Here is a 27,426-nt window from a genome sequence, read left to right on the forward strand (position 1 = left end):
GTTGGACACCGTATGTTAGGGGAAACGATAATGTTAAATGAAGCTATATTTAGGACTGATATTCTCCAATTACCATCCAACTTAACTAGGAATGTTGAAAACGGTCCTTAGGCTATTAAAATTAATAATATTTCAAAGTTTAGAAAAATATTTTTTAACACTTATTTTAAAAAATATATAAACACCCATGTAAATATATATTCCGAACCGGTAACAATATCTCTTCATTATCCAGATCCTATAGAATCTTTTTTTTAATTATATGTTAATTATTGTTATTTTTCTTTTATACATTTTTAGGGACATCGAGATGGCGCTTCCTCACCAGCTCATTGGTATAAAAGTCGCAGTGTTGTATTGGCCAGCATGAAGGCACGTCAAATGCTAACATGGATACTGGGTAAAGAAGATTCGAAATTTAAACATTGCGAAAATCTGCAAGTACTTTAAAACAGTAAGATTAAAACAATGCATCAAAAAATGAGAACTAAATCAAAAATGTAATGTAAGTAAGGATTGAATTGAAGATGATGATAATCAAAAGGCCCGGCAAATGTAATTCAAATTTATTACTAAAATATTAATCCAGTAGCGCTAAAATTAATTTTACAAATATAACTAGTATAGAATGTCGTTTATCAACTTAGTAATGTACATAAATATTTTACATAGTAAGATATTATCAAACTGTATGTATATATATATATAAATAAAAAATTGTAGGTTATGTGTGACATGAATCAATATTCTTTTACGAGAATAAATCGACGGCTGAGTAGAACATCACCATATCTCGGCTGCCAGTTCGAAAACGCCACATCTGAGAATATTTTTCAAAAACACCCTACTTCAGCACTTGCTCCATGAGCACCCTATCTCAGAATTTATTTTAAGAATGCCCTTTTTTCATAAACAGCTCAGCTTTTGGTAGAATGTATTGAATTTAAGATTAGATAGGATGTTTTTGAAACAAATTCTGAGATAAAGGCCGTGACACAATGACATTTTTCATATAGATGCGTTTAACACAAGCTTATGCATTGCAATAACATCACTACAATCAACCAAGATGTTGCGTTTTTAAATATGAAGGAACTTCAGACTTGGCAATTGAAATTTATTACGCCTTGCCCATTCACATACAAAATTTCGCGAAGCACTGTTATAAACATTCTCCTTATACAACCAAAATACTTGCTAACATATTTTGTGTCGTAATCGATTGTTATATTGCAGTTTTTAATTGCGAAAAATGTTAGAAAATTTACCAACCAGTGGGAAAAATAATTTCACTTGCAAAGTGTGCCAACACCCTTAGCCAAAGCAAATATCAAATTCTTCTTATGATTTGCTTGGAACAAAATTTGGGAGATGGCTACTTTTCAATATCAGATGGCGCCAGTGTCGCTCATTCTACCGTTCTCCATAAAAATACGTGAAATCTACCCGTAATGCATAAGCTTGTGTTAAACTCATCTACATATATGAAAAAGTGCTTATGTGTCGGAGCTATAAGGCATTCTTCAGCCAATTTCTGAAACAGGGCGTTGTTCAAAAGTTTTCTGAGATAGGGCGTTTTTGAAAGGTCAGCGGAGATAGGGTGATATTCTTCTCAGCAGTTGAAATAATATTATTTTTCTATATACATATGTAAGTAATAGAGTAAGAATACGAATTTGAAGTTAAAATTTACAAAAAATCAAATACCCTTCGGAACAAAAACGGTTTCCATGTAATTTTTATTATATGACTGTATGTATATATATATGTGTAAAATTAAAAATAAAAGATGTAATACTACCATAAATGTAGGAAATTCAACAATTTCAAATTTCGGAAATTAAATACCTAAATTGAGGAAGTATGTTCAGCCATTTCAATAAATTAAAAAAAAACTGCTCAGTTATTTTAATCTCTTAAAATGAATTCAATCAAAAAATGGACGCTGCCAAAGGATTTGGAATTTCTAATGGTACTTCTTAAAAATCTGGGTGATTCGGTAACAAAATTTGAGTATAGCATTACTTTAATGTAAATGTAATCAAACTTTAGAATCAAAATAAATGTGCTTCAAAATAGTTATTAATTGCTATAAGAAATGTAAACTGAAGTGATTTCTTAAGATAATATAAAGATATATTATAGAGACACGAATTAAATCAAAGATAATGTTTAACCATAAAGACCAATGTTTTTTTTTTTTTTTTGTATAATATGACCTACAAAGCGTATCTACGTAACAAAAGCTTTCATAAATCTTCCGTAGAGCTTTTCTCAAGAGTATACCAAGAATTGCATCTGATTTTGAGCGGTTGTAGCGTTCATAGGGAAAGCATTATGCGAACTATGGTCAGATTATAATCTGTGTTCGTCGTCGAGAGAACTTGGCAAGAGTAACTCTCCATTGGGGTTTTAGACTGGTTCGCTACACAGTTATAATTTGTTTGTCTTAGAGAAGTATAGATACAATCTATGGATAATGGCACCATTCGATACCATGGAAAATACCATAGATAGTTTTCGACAGTATCGCATACCATCATATTGTATACTCAACTCCGGACAAAATATGTTTAATATATACATTAGGGTGGCACTTTTAAATCAAATAAACAGACTCCTCTGGTCTCTTGAGATCGTTATACCTGGGTCAAAATTATAACATACATAGTTTTGTCCCGGAACTCCCTTATTTTTATCGCATCTAAAAACCAATTCTAGAATAGATGATTTCATACCTACTTTAGTTCGACACCTTCGTACTACCGTTTTAAAGGCTGAGACTAGACAAATAAATAAATTTATTTGTAAGGATCACCCTCATATATGTACATATGTACGTTCGGGGAGTGTTTCTGCAGTAACAGTAGCAACAACAATCCGATAAATGCAAGCACCATGGTTCAACTATATACAGGTTGGCTCATCTGTAAAGCAACAAAATATGTCTGTTCAAATTGTCAAAATCTGTGTATTGGTGTTGGTGCGAATGGTATGGAATGGAAACATAAAACTTAGCAGTTTTTGTATGTGTAAGTAAAATGTTGCCAATGGGTTGGTTTCATTTTGAGTTTGCCATCTACTTTTGACAATCCCTTCGGCCATGCAATGACATAAATAAAATCAGCTGATGAGATGAGCCAACCTGTACATAATTGAACCATGTGCAAGCACCAAGAAGAGGCAACGCAACAAGAGCTATATGTAAATCCGGCCTTACGTTGTTGTTTATCGTCTAGTGTTATGTTATTCGTCAACCACACAAAGGCAAATGTCAAATTTGTTTTCCTACTTTGTTTTCGCTTTTAAAGCAAATCTTCATGATAAAGTTAGCTTAGATAACAAAAGTGTCGGATATTATCGTTTAGAGTATCGCTTTGTCTATCATATTGTTCATCGTGATACAAACGGACGAACGTTGAACGTTTTTTAAACGATATCCTAATAATAGATGATGCTCTACTAAGCGTCGCCGATTTGGTCACTTGATTTAAAAAAACACACAAGGAGCCAGGCCTGCCAAATTATTGCATTCAGTACAGCCAAGGGATGATGTCTTTTTATGACCTCTGAACACCACCTATTGTAGTGAGGCATAAGAGCTCAATATAAACGAGCATAATGAAATGCTGAACTGACAGTTTTTTAAGAATTGTCACAAAGCAGGACATCCCAGGAAAAGACCGCTTCATCTAGTCTTACCTGCCGGAGGGATATAGATACATCTCCGTAAGCTCTACAGCACTCCGGCACCTACCAAGTAAGCCGTTCGATAGCACCTATTGAATATTAACACAACAACATGCTGCAAATTGTATGTATTCACATATCTAGAAAATAAAGTCCAAAAGTTTATGCGAGAAAAACTTTTAAATCGACTTACATTTCATATATATTCCAAAATTTAAATCACGTACATAAGTGAAAATTATCAAACGTAGGGCAGTTCTCTAAATCTTTCCGTTCCAAACTTATAGTCTACAGCCTAGCGTAAAGTTCTTAAAATATATTCACTAGGGTGGTTTTTAAAATTTTTTTTCGAATTTTTACAGGTGTGCTCAGTTCTTAAAATGTGCTGTTTACTGCAAAAATGCAATTGTAAAAGTTTGAGGTCAATCAGACTTTGCTTTCCCGTGCCTAAAGACCCCTGAAGTTGACCAAGACACAATTTTTTGCGAAAAATCAATTTTTTTTTTTCATTTGCAATATATTATACATGTTAAAATAAATCTGTTGTCAAATGAAAGAAAATTTAATGGACTTTAACGTATATAATAGACATTTTCCTTTAAAAATGGGTGGTTTGATAGATATATAATATTTAATGAATTAAGTTCGTGTGAAGTGACCTGGTATGGTATTGCACTGTTCCCTACAATTTTGATCAAGTCAAGTTCGAGTTTATTGATGTTCTATAAAACTTTTTAATATGACATATTTTTAGCACCGTATACGCTCAGACCACGTTCATACTGAGCCATAAGATTTATTTATTGAGATGCTCTAGCTTACGCCAGGTTGAATTATTTCACAAAATTGTGTTTCATGAACACTTTTCTTGCTCTAGATTGCTCTACCTTGTGTTTCATGAGTATGCTCAAAACAAGACTAGAGTAATCCAGATCACAAATTTCTGCTCTAGCTTTTTTTGTGGAGTAAGTTAGAGCAGAGAAGTAATTGTCAGTCAAGAAAAAAAAATTTTTTGAAAACTAAAAAAAATAGCTTGCAAGAAAAACCATGTTTTGGCATACATGCATTTGCATTAATTTTGAAGATTTCAAAAAAAAAAACCAAATAAAAATGTTTCATGTCATTTCTGCTCATAGTTGCTCTATATCTATTTTATCAGCTGCCCTACTCTGCTCTGCTCTAACCAGCTCTGAACTTTTTTGTTCATTAAACAGACCTATAAACTTGAGTTTTTTGACAAAAACAATACAAAATAAAGTCAAAAACGTCCAAAAAACAATAGTTTATGACTCAACTGGAATATAGTCTAATAGTTTTAAAATTCAATTATGCGAATATTGATACTTGAAACTTCTGGCATATTTTAGTTCATTTGATATTTATACATAAAAGGAATTTACATTGCCCAACTTTGCAGTCCTGTTGATTTTTAAAATTGCCTGGTGTAAACGGTCGTACAAAATTGTATGCAACAAAGTTGGCAACCATTCGACTCTTGAATCAACTTTTTTTCATGCAGCCCTGTATTTGTTTGCATTTAAAATGGGGAATCTCCTATTGGCTTTTGACGTCACGCTAATAAAAAAGCTTGAGATGAAATGTTCATTTAATTTTTTGTGCTTAGTGAACGGTTTAATGTTAGTGAATGCAGGATATTTATTTCTCCATTAAATTCCAATGGCTTCTACTTCGTCTAGTGTTCGCCTACGAGCTAAAACTCGAATTTACTTAGTTGGACATTCGTCTCAGCAAATAATCGGGAATAAACTACCATCTAATAATCAAGTGCTCAAGTCGAGTATTTCAAGTATTTTAACGTCGGAACGGAGTTTTTGGCAGATGCCCCAATGAGCTGTTTTGATAATAAAGACTTTTCGAAACTTCAAAGTTTTGTTAGAAGCATAAAAGTAGTAAACGACACGGCAGAGAGGAGAGTTAAGTTAATTCAAGATTTTAATAACACTCTTACAAAAAACGAGAAGCCGACCCAATTCTTGCTTCAGGTGGTGGCGGATTGCCGGCGGATTTACGCTGATGCTTCAAAATGTACTCTTTCTCAACCCGTATCCGATGACTGAAATTGAAAATCAATATTTTTTAATTTTTTAATCCTTTTAACTTTTATTATACTCAGTTGAGCAGAGCTCACAGAGTATATTAAGTTTGATTGGATAACGGTTGGTTGTACAGGCAAAGAGGATAAATACAATAAGAGCCGTCACTCGTTATTTTGTGGCGAGTATCTAGCTGGAAATTGAAAAAATTGATGCCGAATGTTTTCTGAGAGGGACATTTTTAATTGTCTCGCATTTATCCATGCCGTGTAGGCCCCTTGTGCAACTGTGATTTTTGGAAAGAGAATTAAATAAATTAATTAAATACAGTCGAAAAATAAACACAAATACCCCACGAAAATGTATAGAAGAGATTTATAAACATCTCGCCCAAAAAAAAAGTAGCGACTACCACTCAGTATACATCGAGTAAATGCCAAAAAAATAACGAGTGACGGCTCTTATTGTATTTATCCTCTTTGGTACAGGTATAAAGGAATCGAAATAGATATAGGCTTCCATATATCAAAATCATCAGGATCGAAAAAAAATTTGATTGAGCCATGTCCGTCCGTCCGCCCGCCCGCACGATAACTTGAGTAAATTTTGAGATATCTTGATGAAATTTGGTATGTAGGTTCCTGAGCACTCATATCGCTATTTAAAATGAACGATATCGGACTATAACCACGCCCACTTTTTCGATATCGAAAATTTCGAAAAACCGAAAAAGTGCAATAATTCATTACCAAAGACAGATAAAGCGATGAAACTTGGTAGGTGCGTTGAACTTATGACGCAGAATAGAAAATTAGTAAAATTTTGGACAATGGGCGTGGCACCGCCGACTTTTAAAAGAAGGTAATTTAAAACTTTTGCAAGCTGTAATTTGGCATTCGTTGAAGATATTATGATGAAATTTGGCAGGAACGTTACTCCTATTACTATATGTTCGCTTAATAAAAATTAGCTAAATCGGAGAAGGACCATGCCCACTTTAAAAAAAAAATTTTTTTAAGTAAAATTTTAACAAAAAATTTAATATCTTTACAGTATATAAGTAAATTATGTCAAAATTCAACTCCAGTAATGATATGGTGCAACAAAATACAAAAATAAAAGAAAATTTCAAAATGGGCGTGGCTCCGCCCTTTTTCATTTAATTTGTCTAGGATACTTTTAATACCATAAATCGAACAAAAATTTACCAATCCTTTTGAAATTTGGTAGGGGCATAGATTTTATGACGCTAACTGTTTTATGTGAAAATGGGTAAAATCGGTTGAAGCCGCGCCCAGTTTTTATACACAGTCGTCCGTCTGTCCTTCCGCATGGCGGTTAACACGATAACTTGAGCAAAAATCGACATATATTTACTGAACTTAGTTCACGTACTTATCTGAACTCACTTTATCTTGGTGTAAAAAATGAACGAAATTCGACTATGACCACGCCCACTTTTTCGATATCGAAAATTACGAAAAATGAAAAAATGCCATAATTCTATACCAAATACGAAAAAAGGGATGAAACATGGTAATTGGATTGGTTTATTGACGCGAAATATAACTTTAGAAAAACTCTGTAAAATGGTTGTGACACCTACCATATTACGTAGAAGAAAATGAAAAAGTTCTGCAGGGCGAAATAAAAAACCCTTGAAATCTTGGCAGGTATTACATACATAAAAAAATTAGCGGTATCCAACAGATGATGTCCTGGGTCACCCTGGTCCACATTTTGGTCGATATCTGAAAAACGCCTTCACATATACAACTACCACCACTCCCTTTTAAAACGCTCATTAATACCTTTAATTTGATACTAATATCGTACAAACAAGTTCTAGAGTCACCCCTGGTCCACCTTTATGGCGATATCTCGAAAAGGCGACCACCTATAGAACTAAGGCCCACTACCTTTTAAAAATACTCATTAACACCTTTAGTTTGATACCCATATTGTACAAACACATTCTAGAGTCAACCCTGGTCCACCTTTATTGCGATACCTCGAAAAGGCGTCCACCTATAGAACTAAGGCCCACTCCATTTTAAAATACTCATTAACACTTTTCGTTTTATACCCATATTGTACAAACATATTCTAGAGTCACCCCTGGTCCACCTTTATTGCGATACCTCGAAAAGGCGTCCACCTATAGAACTAAGGCCCACTCCCTTTTCAAATACTCATTAACACCTTTCGTTTGGTAGCCATATTGTACAAACACATTCTAGAGTCACCCCTGGTCCACCTTTATTGCGATACCTCGAAAAGGCGTCCACCTATAGAACTAAGGCCCACTCCCTTTTAAAATACTCATTAACACCTTTCGTTTGATACCCATATTGTACAAACACATTCTAGAGTCACCCCTGGTCCAACTTTATTGCGATACCTCGAAAAGGCGTCCACCTATAGAACTAAGGCCCACTCCCTTTTAAAATACTCATTAACACCTTTCGTTTGATACCCATATTGTACAAACATATTCTAGAGTCACCCCTGTTCCACCTTTATTGCGATACCTCGAAAAGGCATCCACCTATAGAACTAAGGCCCACTCTCTTTTAAAATACTCATTAACACCTTTCGTTTGATACCCATATTGTACAAACACATTCTAGAGTCACCCCTGGTCCAACTTTATTGCGATACCTCGAAAAGGCGTCCACCTATAGAACTAAGGCCCACTCCCTTTTAAAATACTCATTAACACCCTTCGTTTGATACCCATATTGTACAAACACATTCTAGAGTCACCCCTGGTCCACTTTTATTGCGATACCTCGAAAAGGCGTCCACCTATAGAACTAAGGCCCACTCCCTTTTAAAATACTCATTAACACCTTTCGTTTGATACCCATATTGTACAAACACATTCTAGAGTCACCCCTGGTCCACCTTTATGGCGATATTTCGAAACGGCGTCCACCTATAGAACTAAGGCCCAGTCCCTTTTAAAATACTCACTAACACCTTTCGTTTGATATCCATATTGTACAAACGCATTCTAGAGTCACCCCTGGTCCAACTTTATGGCGATATCTCGAAAAGGCGACCACCTATATAACTACCACCACTCCCTTTTAAAACCCTCTTTAATACCTTTAATTTGATACCCATATCGTACAAACAAATTCTAGGGTCACCCCTGGTCCACCTTTATGGCGATATCTCGAAACGGCGTCCACCTATGGAACTAAGGATCACTCCCTTTTAAAATACTCATTAACACCACCACTAATGGTGTCCACCTATAGAACTATGGCCCACTCCCTCATAAAATACTCTTTAATGCCTTTCATTTGATACACATGTCATACAAACACATTCCAGGGTTTCCCTCGGTTCATTTTCCTACATGGTTATTTTCCCTTATGTTGTCACCATAGCTCTCAACTGAGTATGTAATGTTCGGTTACACCCGAACTTAACCTTCCTTACTTGTTTTTAATATGAATTCTTTCTTCGAATGTGAACTCTAGAATGGCTACCATCATCTCACCATTTTGTTAAACATTGTATTCATTAATTAAAGACTGAAAATACATAACTACAACAATTTCTTAACTTCCAGTTTTTTCTATTATAATAAATAAAGATACTTAAGTGCATCCGTTGATTACGGATAAGGTAAGATATCAGTAAACGTAGAATTGTTTTCGAAATTGTGAGGAACAGCGAAATACCATACCAGGTAACAATTTTTATCCACTAAATGGTAAATATCTTTTCAAGTGTCCAGTTTTAGAGAAGAAATGTTATTATATACTTTAAAGTCTATTAAATTTTATTTCTCTTAGTAATACACCTGTTGCAATGTGGATATTTTATCGCAGGTTAAAACAAAAAATTTTCGAATTTCGGTAAAAATTGGGATTTTGTCAAATTTCCAGGCTCTTAGGCACGGGAAAGCGAATTCCGATTGAGCTGAAACTTTAAAAATTGCTTTTTTATATCTAACAGAACATTTCTAGAAGTGAGCACATACAAATTTCGAAGAAAAAAACTACCCTGTATTCTAAAACCACCCTAATATTCACACTACGCCATAAACTAGGTTTTAGAGGGTGTTTCTGAATCAAGCTTTTAGTGCCCCATAAACCAAGTGCCCCTAGAAATTCTAAACATAACTAGAAAAGTTAATAAACTCGTTTTTTATAAAATATTAAGCTTAACTTTTTTTAATAATTGTATATAATAGTGCCATACTATAAAATCGAGAGCTAAACAAAGCTTTATAAAAGGGAAGAAATATTAAACAAATAAAATTCGTTTTTTTATTTTGAAATGTAAATTATCCTAATATTCTTCCCTAAATTAGTTACTAAATATAAAATTCATAAGTCAAAATACAAAATTATAATTTTGTATTGCTTAAAAAAAACAAAATTATTTATACATTTCTGCCAAAGTGCCCATTTCTCAAGCGAAAAAACTTATGTAAATTGAAATTATCCTAAAAAAACTGTAAATTGTACTATATGGAATTTATAGACTTTAAATTAATTAATTAATTAATAGGTTAGAAATGCTTAAAAAATTATTAGTTTGCTATTTATTCTATAAATATTTTTTGAAACTGTTATCACTACACCATTACAGCCTAATGGCCGCGTCACAATCAACTTTTTTATATAGATGCGTTTAACACAATCTTATGCATGATGAGTAGATCGCACGTATTTTTTATGGAGATCGGTAGAACGAGCGACACTAGCGCAATCTGACATACAAAAGTTGACAATGATCAACTTTTGCTACATGTATAAACATAATAAGAGGACTTTGACATTTGCTTTAGCTATAAATTCTTTCACACTTAGCAAGTTAAATTATTTCTGCCACTGTTTGGTTCTTTTCCAACGTTTTTCACAATTAACAAGTAAGGCTGTCTAAGTTCGGGTGTAACTCAGCATGAGTTTGAATTCTATAGTTCATTTCAGATAAATAACTTTTTCGAATTTTGTTACGAGGGATTTATTTATTTTTTTAGGCTCTATAAATGCTGTGAAATGCTTGATCGGAATAGGGGCGTGGCACCGCCCATAAAAAAAAATGTCTCCCTATTTCTTCTTACAATATAACTTGGTAAGCTAAATATCATTGATATAAAACTATTTTTTGCTAAAATATAACTTATTGTTCTAGTCTACGGCCTTTTTTTTAATGGACGTTGTGGCAGCGCGCTGCCCTCAAGTGACCCAATGAAACCAAGCTAATCCTGTTCACGCGACCGATTTACATTTATATATATACCATAACTTAAGGTTCATTCTGACGCGGCCATAACACCACAACTACACTTCTATTTATGTAAAATTTATAAAATATATTGATTCTTGTTTGTAAATTTTATTTTAATTTCCCCCTTTTTCATAAATTGATTTAATTCATTTTCTAAAAATTCATTTAGCAACCCTGCTCTACATTATAAAGATGAGCAAACTATTTATTAATATATATAAATTTTAGAAGAATTTTAAATAAGTAATACAAACAACAATCAAAATAACAGGGAAAGCAATTTAGTCAGTTTAAAAATGTAGAAACTATTATACTACGCTTGACACCTATATGCTTAAAATCAAATTAAAAAAAATCATTATGTTGCTATAAATTTACTTAGTCCGTTCAATCAGCAATACGAATTACTTTAAAACAGGAATTTTCTAAAAATCGTACGCGTTTTTTCCACATTTGCATAGTAACCGGTTGTTTAAGATCTAAATTAATTTACGTTTTAGTTATAAGCAATTTTTCATATTAAATTGAAATTAAACCTTAGACCAACTTTACATACACAGTTGAAAACTTTGTTTTAAATCTTTAACATTGTGGTCTACATAAATGACCAAACTGATTTTGGTTTTAAAACCAGACCTTGGGAAGTTTTAAATGAAATGAGCTCTTATGACTGATTTTGAGTTGAAATATTTTTGTTTAAATTTTAGTACGGAAAATTTCTATTTTATGAACTTCTGCACTTAAATTTAAACCCACATATATTAAAAGTTGTGTTAATCCGTTTATAATTTGTACTATAGACCAAAAAAGTTTAAAAAATTTTCATCCAAAATAGTATATTTTAAATATCTGGACTAAAATTTAAACCAAGATATCTTAGAAATCGCTTGTAACGATTTAATCGTTTTAAAAATAATATAAACAAGTGAAAGTGTCTAAGTTCGGGTGTAACCGAACATTATATGTGACCCGGTCTATGAAAAGGTGGCTTATGACTCAAAGAAGAAATTGCGAAGAACAGCTGTTAAAGATAAACAATGCATTTCTTCAGGACGTTTGTGCTCTTCTTTTTTTGAGTCATATGCCACCTTTTCATAGACCGGGTCACATACACTCAGCGTGAGCTTCAATTGCACATTTCATTTCAGATAAATTACTTTTCTACATAACACGTGGCACCGCCCTTTTAAAAAAATTGTCTCCCCGTTTGCTCTTACAATAAAACTTGATAAGTGAAATATCATTGATTCAAAACTATTTTTTGCTAAGTTATAGCTTATTATTTTCGTGTACGATCCTTTTAAAAATCTTCCATATAAAAGTTGCCGTGGTCTTTAACCTATCTCGTCCATTTACTCCAGAAATATTTCCTGATATACCTGCTATATTGAAAATCTGTGTACCCAATGTTATTACGATCCGTAATTTTTCTTCAAGTTCTGGCTCCCGAAACATAGAAAATTGCTTAGACATAAATGGGGCGGTGCCACGCCAATTTTTTTAAATTTGAAGTTTGTCCTATTTATTGTTCCACTTGGGAAATGAAATACCATTGACATATTGTCCTTTTTTGTAAAGATATAGCTTATTTTATCCGTCCACGACCCTTTTAAAAATCTTTTATATAAAAGTGGGTGTGGTCCTTAACCGATTTCGAAAAAAAATTTTTTTTTCAAAACATTCCTTATAGTAAAGGCAACCTCTCTGCCGCATTTTGTTACGATAGGTTTAACGATTTTTGATTTATGATTAATAATATTTGTAAAATAGATTTTATCACAAGTGGGTGGTGCCACGCCCATTTTAAAATTTTTTTAAAATTTTTATCGAGAGTCTCAATATCAGTCCACACGTCAACTTTCAACATTCTAGGTGTATTATTTACTAAATAATCAGGTTTTTTGTGTTTTGCAAAATGTTAAATATATATAAATAGTGGGCGTGGTTATCATCCAATTTCGCTCATCCGATTTTCAACACTAATCTATTCTAGGTTCAGATAAGCTCGTGTACTAAATTTGGTGAAGATATCTCAATATTTACTCAAGTTATCGTGTTAACGGACAGACGGACGGACGGAGGGATGGACATGGCTAAATTCATTTTTTTTTTTGACACTGATGATTTTGATATATGGAAGTCTATATCTATCTCCATTCCTTTATACCTATACAACCAACCGCTATCCAATCAAAGTTAATATACTCTGTCTGCAAGGCACGCTGAGAATAAAAAGCTTAAAATCAGCAGTAAACTTTGCCAGGTTTAAAAAATAAATTAAAACTTTTGACAGTGTATCTCATCTACTTGCTTGTACTTAACTCCAAATCTGTATATAAGTAGCTAGATTTCTCATTAAAATATTCCCTTTCGATATTCGACAATAAATTCTATAAAAACCCGATACATGTTTTCCTACATCTTCAGAAAACCATAAAAAATGCTCTCGCTATGACTTCAAAAAATACTTATTGTTTTTAAAACTTAGGAGCATTGTCATAGACTTTTTTCACAATCTCTTCCACACTCAAGAGTCATCATAGCTTCCTACCCAGTGATTACTCTATAAAAGCAACAGGTCCGGTATTTTCTATAAATGAGCTGTGCTCCAAAATAAACAGTTATATCTAAGGGATGGCGGAAAGTTGTTCCAATATACATCAACTATCCAGCCTGTCGGAAAATCGACAAAACAAAACGAATGAGGTACCAAAAATTTCGGAAAATAGTCCGCACCCGGCAACCTATATGACTTAGATATCAAAGACTAATGGTTTAGCTCAAAAATACTCAAACTTTAGAAAAAAATTTAAATGGGTTAGTACATATTTTAAAAAATAATTTTACTTGGTAAGTTTTAAAATGTCTTCATGAGTAGTCACTTTTAAAAATATGAACTTATCAAATGAAAAAAAACACACACTGAGTGATGAAATACGGCCTATAAAGTAAACGATCTTTCAATATGGAGTATATGAAAAATTTTTATGAAAAAGGGATAAATATTTCGATGCGTTTGAAGAGAAGGTTATTCAGTTTTCTTAACTCACAATTGATGAAAAAATAAATGTATCATGCATTTTATTGAATTCCGTGAAAAAGATAAATATTGAATTTATCGATGAGGAGTTTTTCTCTAGCTTACCGGTTTCATCTCCACTTGGAAACACGAAATGAAAGAGAATATATAAAAAAGTATAAACAATACAACCAATGTTTCAATCAACAACGTAGCTTCTAGGGATGGAAGATACGTGAACTTGTGACATAACTTTTGTAGTGTGGATTAGTGCTTGAGTAAACGTGGTCTTAGGTTTATTAACCACATTTTTATACTCAGTTGAGCAGAGCTAACAGAGTATAATAACTTTGATTGGACAACGGTTGGTTGTACAGGTATAAAGGAATCGAGATAGATATAGACTTCCATATATCAAAATCATCAGTAGCGAAAAAAAATTTGATTGAGCCATGTCCGTTCGTCCGTCCGTTAACACGATAACTTGAGTAAATTTTGAGGTATCTTGATGAAATTTGGTACGTAGGTTTCTGGGCACTCATCTCAGATCGCTATTTAAAATGAACGAAATCGGACTATACCCACGCCCACTTTTTCGATATCGAAAATTTCGAAAAACACAAAAAGTGCGATAATTTATTACCAAAGACGGATAAAGCGATGAAACTTGGTAGGTGAGTTGAACTTATGACGCAAAATAGAAAATTCGGAAATTTTGGATATTGGGCGTGGCACCGCCCTTTTTTAAAGGAAGGTAATTTAAAAGTTTTGCAAGCTGTAATCAGGCAGTCGTTGAAGACATCATGATGAAATTTGGCAGGAACGTTACTCCTATTACTATATGTATGCTCAATAAAAATGAGTAAAATCGGAGAACGACCACGCCCACTTAAAAAAAAAATGTTTTTAAAGTAAAATTTTAACAAAAAATTTGTCTATCTTTACAGTATATAAATAAATTATGTCAACATTCAACTCCAGTAATGTAATGGTGCAACAAAATACAAAAATAATAGAAAATTTCAAAATAGGCGTGGCTCCGCCCTTTTTCATTTAATTTGTCTATGATACTTTTAATGCCATAAGTCGAACAAAAACTTACCAATCCTTGTGAAATTTGGTAGGGGCTTAGATTCTAGGACGATAACTGCTTTCTGTGAAAAAGGGCGGAATCGGCTGAAGTCACGCCCAGTTTTTATACACAGTCGACCGTCTGTCCTTCCGCTCGGCCGTTAACACGATAACTTGAGCAAAAATCGATATATCTTTACTAAACTCAGTTCATGTACTTAACTGAACTCACTTTGTATTGCTGTAAAAAATGACCGAAATCCGACTATGACGACTCCCACTTTTTCGATTTCGAAAATTACGAAAAATTAAAAAAATGCCATAATTCTATACAAAATACGAAAAAAGGGATGAAACATGGTAATTGGATTGGTTTATTGACACAAAATATAACTTTAGAAAAAAACTTTGTAAAATGGGTGTGACACCTACCATATTAATTAGAAGAAAATGAAAAAGTTCTGCAGGGCGAAATCAAAAGCCCTTGGAATCTTGGCAGGAATACTGTTCATGGTATTACATATATAAATAATTTAGCGGTACCCCACAGATGATGTTTTGGGTCACCCTGGGCCACATTTTGGTCGATATCTCGAAAACGCCTTCACATATACAACTACCACCACTCCCTTTTAAAACCCTCATTAATACCTTTAATTTGATATCCATATCGTACAAAGACATTATAGAGTCACCCCTGGTCCACCTTTATGGCGATATCTGGAAAAGGCGTCCACCTATAGAACTAAGGCCCACTACCTATTAAAATACCCATTAACACCTTTCATTTGATACCCATATCATACAAACAAATTCTAGTCACCCCTGGCCCACCTTTATGGCGATATTTCGAAAAGGCGTCCACCTATAGAACTGAGGCCCACTCCCTTTTAAATACTCATTAACACCTTTCATTTCATACCCATATCGTACAAACAAATTCTAGAGTCGCCCCTGGTCCACCTTTATGGCGATATCTCGAAAAGGCGTCTACTCATAGAACTAAGGCACACTCCCTTTTAAAATACTCATTAACACCTTTCGTTTGATACCAATATTGTACAAACGCATTCTAGAGTCACCCCTGGTCCACCTTTATAGCGATATCTCGAAAAGCGTCCACCTATAGAACTAAGGCCCACTCCCTATTAAAATACCCATTAACACCTTTCATTTGATACCCATATCGTACAAACAAATTCTAGAGTCACCCCTGGTCCACCTTTATGGCGATATCTCGAAAAGGCGTCCACATATATAACTAAGGCCCACTCCCTATTAAAATACCATTAACACCTTTCATTTGATACCCATATCGTACAAACAAATTCTAGAGTCATCCCTGATCCACCTTTATGGCGATATCTCTAAAAGGCGTCGACCTATAGAACTATGGCCCACTCCCTCTTAAATTACTCTTTAATACCTTCCATTTGATACACATGTCATACAAACACATCCCAGGGTTACCCAAGGTTCATTTTCCTACATGGTGATTTTCCCTTATTTTGTCTCCAAAGCTCTCAGCTGAGTATGTAATGTTCGGTTACACCAGAACTTAGCCTTCCTTACTTGTTTCATTTATATTTTATCAACTTATTGGAAATATTTTTTTCTATCTAATAAAAATCTTCTCATAATTTATAAAATCTATTTATCTAGCTTTCACAGCATAAATAAAAACACATTTTAAATAGTATATTTTAATTAAAATAGTTTTAAGTTTAAACATATACATATATATACAAAAAATTACTTGTATCAAAAGAAATATATATTTTTGTCTTCCGTACAAGTATTTTAACTTATATTTGTAGATGTATGTGTATGTGGGTAATGTTTACATAAAACTTTAAATTTATATATGTTAATACATATATGTATATATTTAAAAGAAATAAGGAACTGGCGGTCGAATCTGGTTGCATGAAAACAGATCTATTTGGAAAGCACTTTCGAATTTCTTTGAATGAACTTTCTAGGCCATTCCGCCGCCACCCCTAGTTCCATGAGGAACTTGTAATAAGTCTTTCAAAATTCGCATTTTTTTTTTTGGCAATTTTTTCCGAATAATGTTTCATATTTTCTTCCATGTAAAAAGTAGGAAACACACCCTTCGAAAAAAAATGTTTAAAAGTCAATGCCACCACTACAGGTCTGTTTTAAACTTGAATTGATTGGGCTACAAAAGTGCATACTCAAAAAACTTCAGAGAAGTTCAAATAAAAAGTTTGAGGGTTTCGTGAAGTTTTCACGGATTTTCGATTTTTTTCTATTACGTTTTTAAGATTGGGTTGCATAGTTGCAGTAACAAAATTCACACAGTATTTTGTTCTTAAAATAACAAAAAAAATATATATATATATAAAAATTTAGTTGACGACATTTGATAAAAATTATCACTGCTATTTTTCTGTTCGCAGCTGTAAATATCAATATCAGCTTTGAAATCAAAATCGATTGGTTCTTTGTCACTTCACGTTTTCATGGAACTTAAATCGACCCCCTGGTGAATGGAAACTTTAAGAAACCTTTTATACCACTGGAAATGTAAAACAAAAGATTTTCGATATAAATATAGTTGTAGAAATATTATGAGCTGAATTAATATTGAAACCAGAACATAGAGCAACACATACATATATTTCTATGTATATATTTACAGGTATGCAGTACATTTAGTTATACATATAACTAAATAATAATTGAAAAATCTGACTAAATTTTTAATAGGAAAGAATAAAAATAAATGTTTAAAATACATTACAAGGTTGTACGCTTTATTTTTTAAGAGTAAGAAAGACAAAGAAGATCAACACCATAAGTATTGAAAGATATTTTGAATCGTAAATTTTTTTGTAGATAAAATATGCATAAAAAAACTACTTTCGTGCGCCTAAGCCGTTTTCCGCAGTTTTCGAAACTTCGCATGCAATCCCTTTCCTCTGTTGATTCTTAATGAGCTGAATCCTTTTGCTATTTTAGCTTTAAAAATAAACAATGGTGGCGCCCAACGTAGGGCCACTGTTATGGCATTGATCATAATATGATATACAGTTACAAATATGAGCAATGTTGTTGCATGATATCCGCAAACCATTGTACCACCCCGCCGAATCAAAGGTTGGAAGCGGCTTATTTGGTTCTTCTCTACTTCTTCATCTGCTGCTCCATCACGGAGCTCTATGACGCTTCGCTACTTTCTTTCCCCAAGCTCAAGGCATCGCTTATATTGCTTTTAACTTCTTTGGCTTGGACTTCATACTTCCTCTCGCATTCTCCTTATTAACACAACATCTTGAGTTGTTAATTTTGATCAACTTACCAACTACCTGACAAAGCGGGCTTGACAGCATAGGTAATAATAAATGTTGAAAAGAAAACCGTCCGCTACAGCAGGCGCTGTAGGCGGTCCTTTGAAATGTGTCCCGGGCTGCAAATCATCAAACAGACACGGTTACCCTCGATTACAATAGATTGAAGGGCAATCTATATATATAAAAATCAAATTCTGTGTGTGTGTATGTATGTTTGCTATGGAAACGTATTTCCCACACTTCAATTATCACCAAATTTTGGTTATAGGGTCCTTTGATCAACGGGAAGATTTTAGGCTAAAAATAATTCGATATATAAAAGGGGCGTGGCACCTCCCATACAAATGGAATCTATGGTACTGCATAACTTTGAAGGTATACATGCCAGAACATTGAAATTCAGTAAGAAGTTATATGAGATCAATCCCTAACACCACCAAGAAAATGTGGAATTGGGAAAAAGGGGGCGTGGCACCTCCCATACAAATGGAATATACCATACTGCATATCTCTGGATGTAGTAATGGTGGGATAATGAAAAGTGGTAAGGAGCTATGTGACGTTAAGTCCTAACACCTCCTGTAAAATGTGGAATGGGGAAAACTATAGCTTCCGTACAAACTTAAGTTATTTTAACACCCTAAGTTTGACTGAATTGTTGAGTTTGGCTGTTATGCCTTTTGGACATTTAGTAATCTGCCGCCGTTAAAAAAATTTGTTAGCTTCAGTTTATCTACATTTTCTACAAAAATCAAATTATGTGTGTGTGCTCCCTATGGACACGTATTTCCCATACTTTAATCATCACCAAATTTTGGCTGTTGATTCCTTCGATCAAGACGAAAGTTTTCCATATTTCAGAATTAAGAATTTTAAATTTAAATGTTTTTGTTTTTTATCTATGCGAACGAACTATCTTAGCTCCCAAAAATGTTCATGTTAACAAAGTCTATGATCGCATTCAAACCCAATTTCCTGGTGAAGTTATAAGATAAAATTGAAGATAACATTGTGAATTATCCAATTAAATTTATAAACTCTTTAGAACCACCTGGAATGCCTGCGCATATATCAACTTTGAAAATTTGCTCACCGATCATGCTTCTTCGGAATTTAAACCCACCAAAATTGTGCAATGGAACCAGACTTTGCGTTTAGAAATTAATGCCAAATGTAATCGAATCAACAATCTTAAGCGGTAAAAGCAAAGGTGAAGATGTGCTCATACAACGGATCCCAATGATTCCTACAGATTTGTCATTCAATTTTAAGCGCTTACAGTTTCCTGTACGCCTTGCTTTTGCAATTACAAACAACAAAGCACAAGGACAATCGCTTACTGTTGCAGGCTTAAATTTAGAGAGTCTGTGCTTTTCCCATGGCCAGCTATAAGTTGCTTGCTATAGAGTTGGAACACCAAAAAATGTGTTTATCTTTGCATCGGACGAATAAACCAAAATATTGTGTACCCATATGAATTACAATGAGATGCAATAATAAAATGTTTTAAACGAAAATTTCACCAAATATACGTACAAAATTCAATTCAATTTACGGAACAATAAACTAAATTATCAACAAACAAAACAGAAAAAATTACGCAACATTCATTCGATCTCAGGCGTTACAATGTACGCCGGGTAAAGGTAGTATGATATAAACCACAGCTCGCAATCGCATAGGATCTATATTTGGACCCTTATTATTCGTTCTATATATAAATGACCTGCCTGAAATTCTCAAATATAGTAAAGTGCACGTTTATGCAGATGACGTTCAAGTATATTTAGGCGGGCCCTCAGCCTGCATTAATAACTACGTACGAAATTTAAATTCCGATCTATGTCTCATAAATAAATGGGCTAGTGATAACGGGCTAGTCTTAAACCTAAGTAAGTCTAAATGCATTGCTATTTATAAAAAAAACCATTAGCATAGATCAGTGCGCCAAAATAGCACTGAACAATGCTCCGATAAACTTTGTCGACACGGCAAAAAATCTTGGTGTCATTTTTAACAGAACATTAACTTGGAATAATCACATCCTTACTACAATAGGCAAAGTATATGGCAGGTTACGAACACTATGGACCACACAACACTTCACACCAGTTACAATTAGTTTGCTCCTGCCAAAGTCTTACTTGTTACCATCATTGCTGTATGGCTGCGAAGTTTTTGCCTATTGTGACAGTGAGTGTCGTAAAAAACTTAATGTAATTTACAATAACATAGCTCGCTATATTTGTGGTATACGTCCGTATGAACATATTTCCGAATATGCTCATAAGATATACAATATAACATTCGACAATCTGCTTAAATTTAGATGCATTTCACTCCTTCATAGAATAGTGTTGTTTAAGGAGCCTGCTTATCTATACGAAAGACTTCAGCTAGCACGGTCCGTGCGATCATCTGAACTACTGCATACAAGATATGGCTCACGAATTTCTAAGCGTCAATTTTTTGTTATAACAGTACGTCTCTGGAATGTTTTGCCTTTGGAGATTAGAAGCATTTCTAACATAGTGCACTTCAAAAGGAAACTATGGAGTCATCTAACTTAACATGTTGAAACACTTTTGAAAATCCTTCACTCTTTTTCTTTTTTCTTCTCCTTTCAAATCTTATATCTTTCTATACAATTAAACACATTTAATATTATGTTATTTTAACACCAAACACTGTAAATAAAACTTATGGTTGTTGTGTTTGGAATTTATAAATAAAATACTGTTCGTGGTATTATATATATACCCTGTGCAAGCTCACTGAATTGTGCTGCTATCTACTGCTTGATGTCACAGTAAACTGTTTCATAGACGGCTATATAAAGAGCCGCGCAAGCAGCTTACTACGACATCTAGCATTAGATTACAGCAAGCCGTTCGCCAATGCCCCATATGTTGTTGTTGTAGCGATAAGGACACTCCCCGAAGGCCTTGGTCCGGTACGTTCCGGTACCAAACCCGACCATCTCGGGAACGAGTATGGTGGTATGACCACATGCGACCTTCTAGGCCATACCGCCATCCCATCCCCCGATCCGTGAAGAGTTCGGCGTCGCCAGAGCCTCGGCTGTTAATGAAACAGGATTCGCCACTGATAGGTGAGGTTGACAATTGGGTTGGAGAAGCTATACATTGCGCTGGCAACCCCTTGAAAGGGTTGCGCTACACAGCCCCTTGAATCTATTGGGTATTTTAGTCGCCTTTTACGACAGGCATACTTATAAATAAATAAATGTAAGTCGCGATAACCTCCGAAGAGATCTAAGGCCGAGCTTCTCTTCCAATTTGCATCGTGCTCCTCTTGATTTTCCCTACAAATTGGCCGGACGGGACCTACATCTTTTATACCGACTCCGGACGGCATCTGCAAAGCAGATGCGTTTTCACTGAGAGCTTTTCATGGCACAAATACACTCGGAGCGCTTACCAAACACTGCCGAGGGGCGACCCCGCTTAGAAAAATTTTCTTTTAATTGAAAAACCTTATTTCTAAAGTTTTGATGTTTCTTTGCCCGGGGTTCGAACCCAGAGCATACGGTGTGGTAGGCGGAGAACGATCACACCACGGTGGCCGCCCGGACAGGCATACCTACCACGGGTATATTCTAACCCCTATCCCGCTGGGGTGACCCCTATGTAACACTACACTGCGGCGGCATAGCTCTGAGATATTTAAGTATCTATCAAAGCGCCAGGCTCTGAAACCATGCCTTAGAGAATTGTCACTGATCTCACACGCAGTGGCATGGAACTACTTTTTGATACAAGTGATCTGAGGGCCAGGACTAAAAGGTATCCCTGGCAACTATCACATCAATCTCTTAAACCTATATAGCAAACCACTCGCGATCTTAATTTAGCGCTCACAAGTGGCTTTGGGGCTCCGCTGAACTCTTGTTCTCTGCTTTTTTATAGATAGGTCTCAAGTCAACTATTGAGTTGACACCAAATCTCGTCCTTTAACTGGACAGTGGCCACAAGACTTAGCTCCGTTTTCGGAAATATCGACTGTTTTTGTACGAACACAAAAATTACGGCAATAGTTTATAAATGCTAAGACTCAACCACATTGATCATCGGCGTCACTTCCTGTTAGGCTCTACGAATCATTTGATAAACACATACAAGGGCGAACTCAACAAAAAATATTTACCCAAAAGTTCAAATGAAATATACAAACAATAATAAATAAGTACAATGTAAAGACGGTAGTACGCTGTAACTGCGGCTCGCGTGACTTGCTCCATTACTCAGTGACGTTTTTGTCGGTCTGCATCATGCCTAATTGAAATGAAATTTAGTAGTCACAACTTATCTCAGGGGGGGAGAATATTTACATATGCCCCGTCGCATATCGAATCCCATGCACTTGAACTGTGGATATAGCGATTAGAAAGAGAATTGGCAGATGGCGGCGGAGTAGAGTGCAATGCTAAACGATACGATTTGCACTTTTATATTATTAAACAAAACAAGTAATTTTTACAAGTTACATTGTCAATTGCTAATTGCGTTCGAAGGTGTGAAATATAAAAGCTCTTTGAAGTAAATTGTACTAATTTATTTTGAACATAAGAAGCCGTTGATTACGAGTACGATGCCGTAGCTATCTTACATTTGGACGGCGCAAAACAATAGTAGAAATAGACTATTCATGACAAACTTATCTGAAAGCAAGTCGCTTAAATAAGTTGTATATTTCTTAATTTGTGAAGAATACCAGCATACCTATTTATAAATTTCATACTACCACCTGGCAGATGAACTAACTTTAAAAATCTGTCTGTTGAATGATAAATGTTAGCGAATTATAACTCATGATAAACATCTCCCACTCCCATGCACTCTTCCTCCCCCTCTGCCACTTCCTATAACTCTCCCCTCCCTCTCATCTTCTTCATCCTCTGAACTTCTCTCCCCTTATGTACTTCACGCCTCCCAACCCCCCCCCCCCCCTTCAATCACAAAATGGATTTTTTGGAGTAGGCCGGCTCTGGGCCACTTCCCGTAGGGAAAATTATCCCAAATATCAAGACTACCTTAGTATGTAATTACATCAGTCGGTTACTGAACCACTTCCCGGAAAAAAAACTTCGCTGAAACAATCTCCAAGCTACCACGAATGTGTTCTCCAAATTTTAGCAAAATCGCCGATATAGTTTCGGAGTCCATAAATTGCCGTTGATAAGAGTACGATGCTGTAGCTATCTGCCTTGCAGTGTCTTATCTTTTTTTCCAATGGAACTGTCAGCGACTGAACTGAAAGTGTGAGAGATATGATTAAACTGCCCGGTTGATAATCATCAGCGGTCTGTTTGGTGAGCAGCATCTCTGGGCAAAAATTTCGTTGTATTACTGATAGTGTATCTCGACTGTCATAAGGTTGATCTTTTGACTTCATATGGTTCGTATTGTTATTGTATCTGTTTCATGTACCATTGGAACACGAGGAGTGTTACAAGGCTTCGCAATAACACATTAGATATGGTTCTATTCTGAACTAATTTTCGTTTAAAAGAAGCAAAAAGGATACAGAGGCTAACACCAATGACCTTAATTGAGCGGGTAATAATGCAGTTTTACTTCGGATATGGGGATTTTCCTACTCTTTATTTTAAAATAAAGATATAAAGATATATAAATATATGTATTTTCCGCTAAGATTTAACTTATTATTTTTGCCTACGACATTTTTTAAAGTCATTTGTAGAAAAGTGGGCGTGGTCCTTAACCAATCTTATCCGTTTTTACTAGAAATATTTTCTGCTATAAGGAAATGAATATGTGTATACAATTTCATTACGATATGTTAATTTTTCTTAGAGTTATGGCTCCCGAAACATAGAAAATTGCTTAGTCATAAAAGGGGCGGCGCCACACCCATTTTCAAAAATTGTATTGTTTTCCAATTTAATGTTATAATTTAATTTAGAAAGTAAAATTCTATTGATACAAAGCTCTTTTTCGCTAAGATATAGCTTATTATTTTCGTCTACGACCCTTTTAAAAATATTTTATATAAAAGGTGGCGTGGTCTTTCACCGATCTCGTCCATTTTTCCTAGAAATATTTCCTGCTTTGTGTACCCCCTTTTATTACGCTCCGTTAGCTTTTATTCGAGTTATGCCTCTCGAAACATAGAATATTGCATAGCCATAAAAGGGGCGGTGCCACGCCCATTTTTTTAAATTTGAAATTTTTCCTATTCACTGTAAGAAATTCAATTGGGAAATGAAATACCATTGAAATATAGCTCTTTTTTGCAAAGATATAGCTTATTTTATTCGTCCACGACCCCTTAAGAAAACTTTTATATAAAAGTGGCGTGGTCCTTAACCGATATTGTTAAGATAGGTTTAACGATTTTTGATTTATGATTAACATTATTTGTAAATTTGATTTTATCACAAGTGGGCGGTACCACGCCTATTTTAAAAAGTTTTTTTATATTTGTATCAAGAGTCTCAATATCAATCCGCACCAAAGAGGATAAATATAATAAGAAACATCACTCGTTACTTTGCGTAATGTTTTTGGTTAGGGTAATCGCAGGTTTTGTTTTGGGGCGAGATGTGCATAAATGTCTTTATACCTTTTCGTAGGGTATTTGTGTTTATTATACTCAGTTGAGCAGAGCTAACAGAGTATATTAACTTTGATTGGATAACGGTTGGTTGTACAGGTATAAAGGAATCGAGATAGATATAGACTTCCATATATCAAAATCATCAGTATCGAAAAAAAATTCGATTGAGCCATGTCCGTCCGTCCGTCCGTCCGTCCGTCTGTCCGTTAACACGATAACTTGAGTAAATTTTGAGGTATCCTGATGAAATTTGGTATGTAGGTTCCTGGGCACTCATCTCAGATCGCTATTTAAAATGAACGATATCGGACAATAACCACGCCCACTTTTTCGATATCGAAAATTTCGAAAAATCGAAAAAGTGCGATAATTCATTACCAAATACGGATTAAGCGATGAAACTTGGTAGATGAGTTGAACTTAGGACGCAGAATAGAAAACTAGTAAAATTTTGGACAATGGGCGTGGCACCGCCCACTTTTAAAAGAAGGTAATTTAGAAGTTTTGCAAGCTGTAATTTGGCAGTCGTTGAAGATATCATGATGAAATTTGGCAGGAACGTTACTCTTATTACTATATGTCTGCTTAATAAAAATTAGCAAAATCGGAGAACGACCACGCCCACTTTTTAAACAAAAAATTTTTTTAATTCAAATTTTAAAAGAAAAGTTAATATCTTTACAGTATATAAGTAAATTATGTCAACAGCCAACTCCAGTAATGATATGTTGCAACAATATACAAAAATAAAAGAAAATTTCAAAATGGGCGTGGGTCCGCCCTTTTTCATTTAATTTGTCTAGGATACTTTTAATGCCATAAGTCGAACAAAAATTTACCAATCCTTCTGAAATTTGGTAGAGGCTTAGATTCTAGGACGATAACTGTTTTCTGCGAACAAGGGCCAAATCGGTTGAAGCCACGCCCAGTTTTTATACACAGTCGACCGTCTGACCTTCCGCTCGGCCGTTAACACGATACCTTGAGCAAAAATCGATATATCTTTACTAAACTCAGTTCTGGTACTTATCTGAACTCACTTTGTATTGGTGTAAAAAATGGCCGAAATCCGACTATGACCACGCCCACTTTTTCGATATCGAAAATTACGAAAAATTAAAAAAATGCAATAATTATATACCAGATACGAAAAAAGGATGAAACATGGTAATTGTATTGGTCTATTGACGCAAAATATAACTTTAGAAAAAAACTTGGTAAAATGGGTGTGACACCTACCATATTAAGTAGAAGAAAATGAAAAATTTTTGAGGGCGAAATCAAAAGCCCTTGGAATCTAGGAAGGAATACTGTTTGTGGTATTACATATATAAATGGATCTATAAATGGATATATGTTCTGGATCACCCTGATCCACATTTTAGTCGATATCTCGAAAACGCCTTCACATATACAACTAAGGGCCACTCCCTTTTAAAACCCTCATTAATACCTCTAATTTGATACCCATATCGTACAAACACATTCTAGAGTCACCCCTGGTCCCCGTTTATGGCGATATCTCGAAAAGGCGTCCACATATAGAGCTAAGGCCCACTCCTTTTTAAAATACTTATTAGCACCTTTCATTTGATACCCATATCGTACAAAAAAATTCTAGAGTCACCCCTGGCCCACCTTTATGGCGATATCTCGAAAAGGCGTCCACCTATAGAACTAAGGCCCACGCCCTTTTAAAATACTTATTAACACCTTTCATTTGATACCCATATCGTACAAACAAATTCTAGAGTCACCCCTGGTCCATCTTTATGGCGATATCTCGAAAAGGCGTCCATCTATAGAACTTAGGCCCATGCCCTTTTAAAATACTCTTTAATACCTTCCATTTGATACACATGTCATACAAACACATTCCAGGGTTACCCTATGTTCTTTTTACAACATGGTGATTTTCCTTTACTTTGTCTCCACAGCTCTCAACTGAGTATGTAATGTTCGGTTACACCAATTAGCCTTCCTTACTTGTTCTGACTGTATTTAATTAATTAATTAATTCTCTTTCAAAAAATCACATTTGCATAAGGTGCCTACACGACATGGATAAATGGGCAAATCCCAAAAACTTTTACTTTTTTGGATACTCGGGTTTTACACACGGGCAAAACACTTAAGGCCAGAAAAAAGTACAAGGATATTAAGTTTGACCTTTTGACTCTCCGATCTGATGATTTTAAAAATCAAGGAAGTTGATTGTAAGTTTTTGCAGAACTTTGAAACGTAAAAAACGGCAATTTTTCACTTTTTCAAGCGATACCCTTGATTTTTTTTTTTTCTTTTGAATTTTTTCGATAAAATTTTTAGGCATCGCTGAAACGCTATGGAATTTAAACTGAATGTTGTTTTTGAGAGAGAGACTCTAAAAGTATGAGCAAAATTAATGTGCCCCTCCAATACTCAA

At 34.6% G+C, this 27,426-nt stretch overlaps 1 protein-coding gene across 4 annotated transcripts in view; it reads left to right on the forward strand.

The window, feature by feature from the left end:
* Rgk3 (Rad, Gem/Kir family member 3) overlaps positions 1–6,850 on the forward strand; it is a 413,265-nt gene extending 406,415 nt beyond the window's left edge. For 3 of the 4 annotated variants that reach the window (XM_067775892.1, XM_067775895.1, XM_067775893.1), the window contains one exon: positions 301–6,850. In XM_067775892.1, the coding sequence (XP_067631993.1) occupies positions 301–450 (150 nt within the window). In that variant the 3' untranslated portion in view covers positions 451–6,850. The remainder of the gene's footprint in view (positions 1–300) is intronic. The other variant, XR_010951308.1, reaches the window with a different exon arrangement.
* Positions 6,851–27,426: the final 20,576 nt, after the last annotated feature.

The sequence above is a fragment of the Eurosta solidaginis genome, chromosome 3, assembly GCF_040869045.1.
Source record: "Eurosta solidaginis isolate ZX-2024a chromosome 3, ASM4086904v1, whole genome shotgun sequence".
Classification (NCBI taxonomy): Eukaryota; Metazoa; Arthropoda; class Insecta; order Diptera; family Tephritidae; genus Eurosta; species Eurosta solidaginis.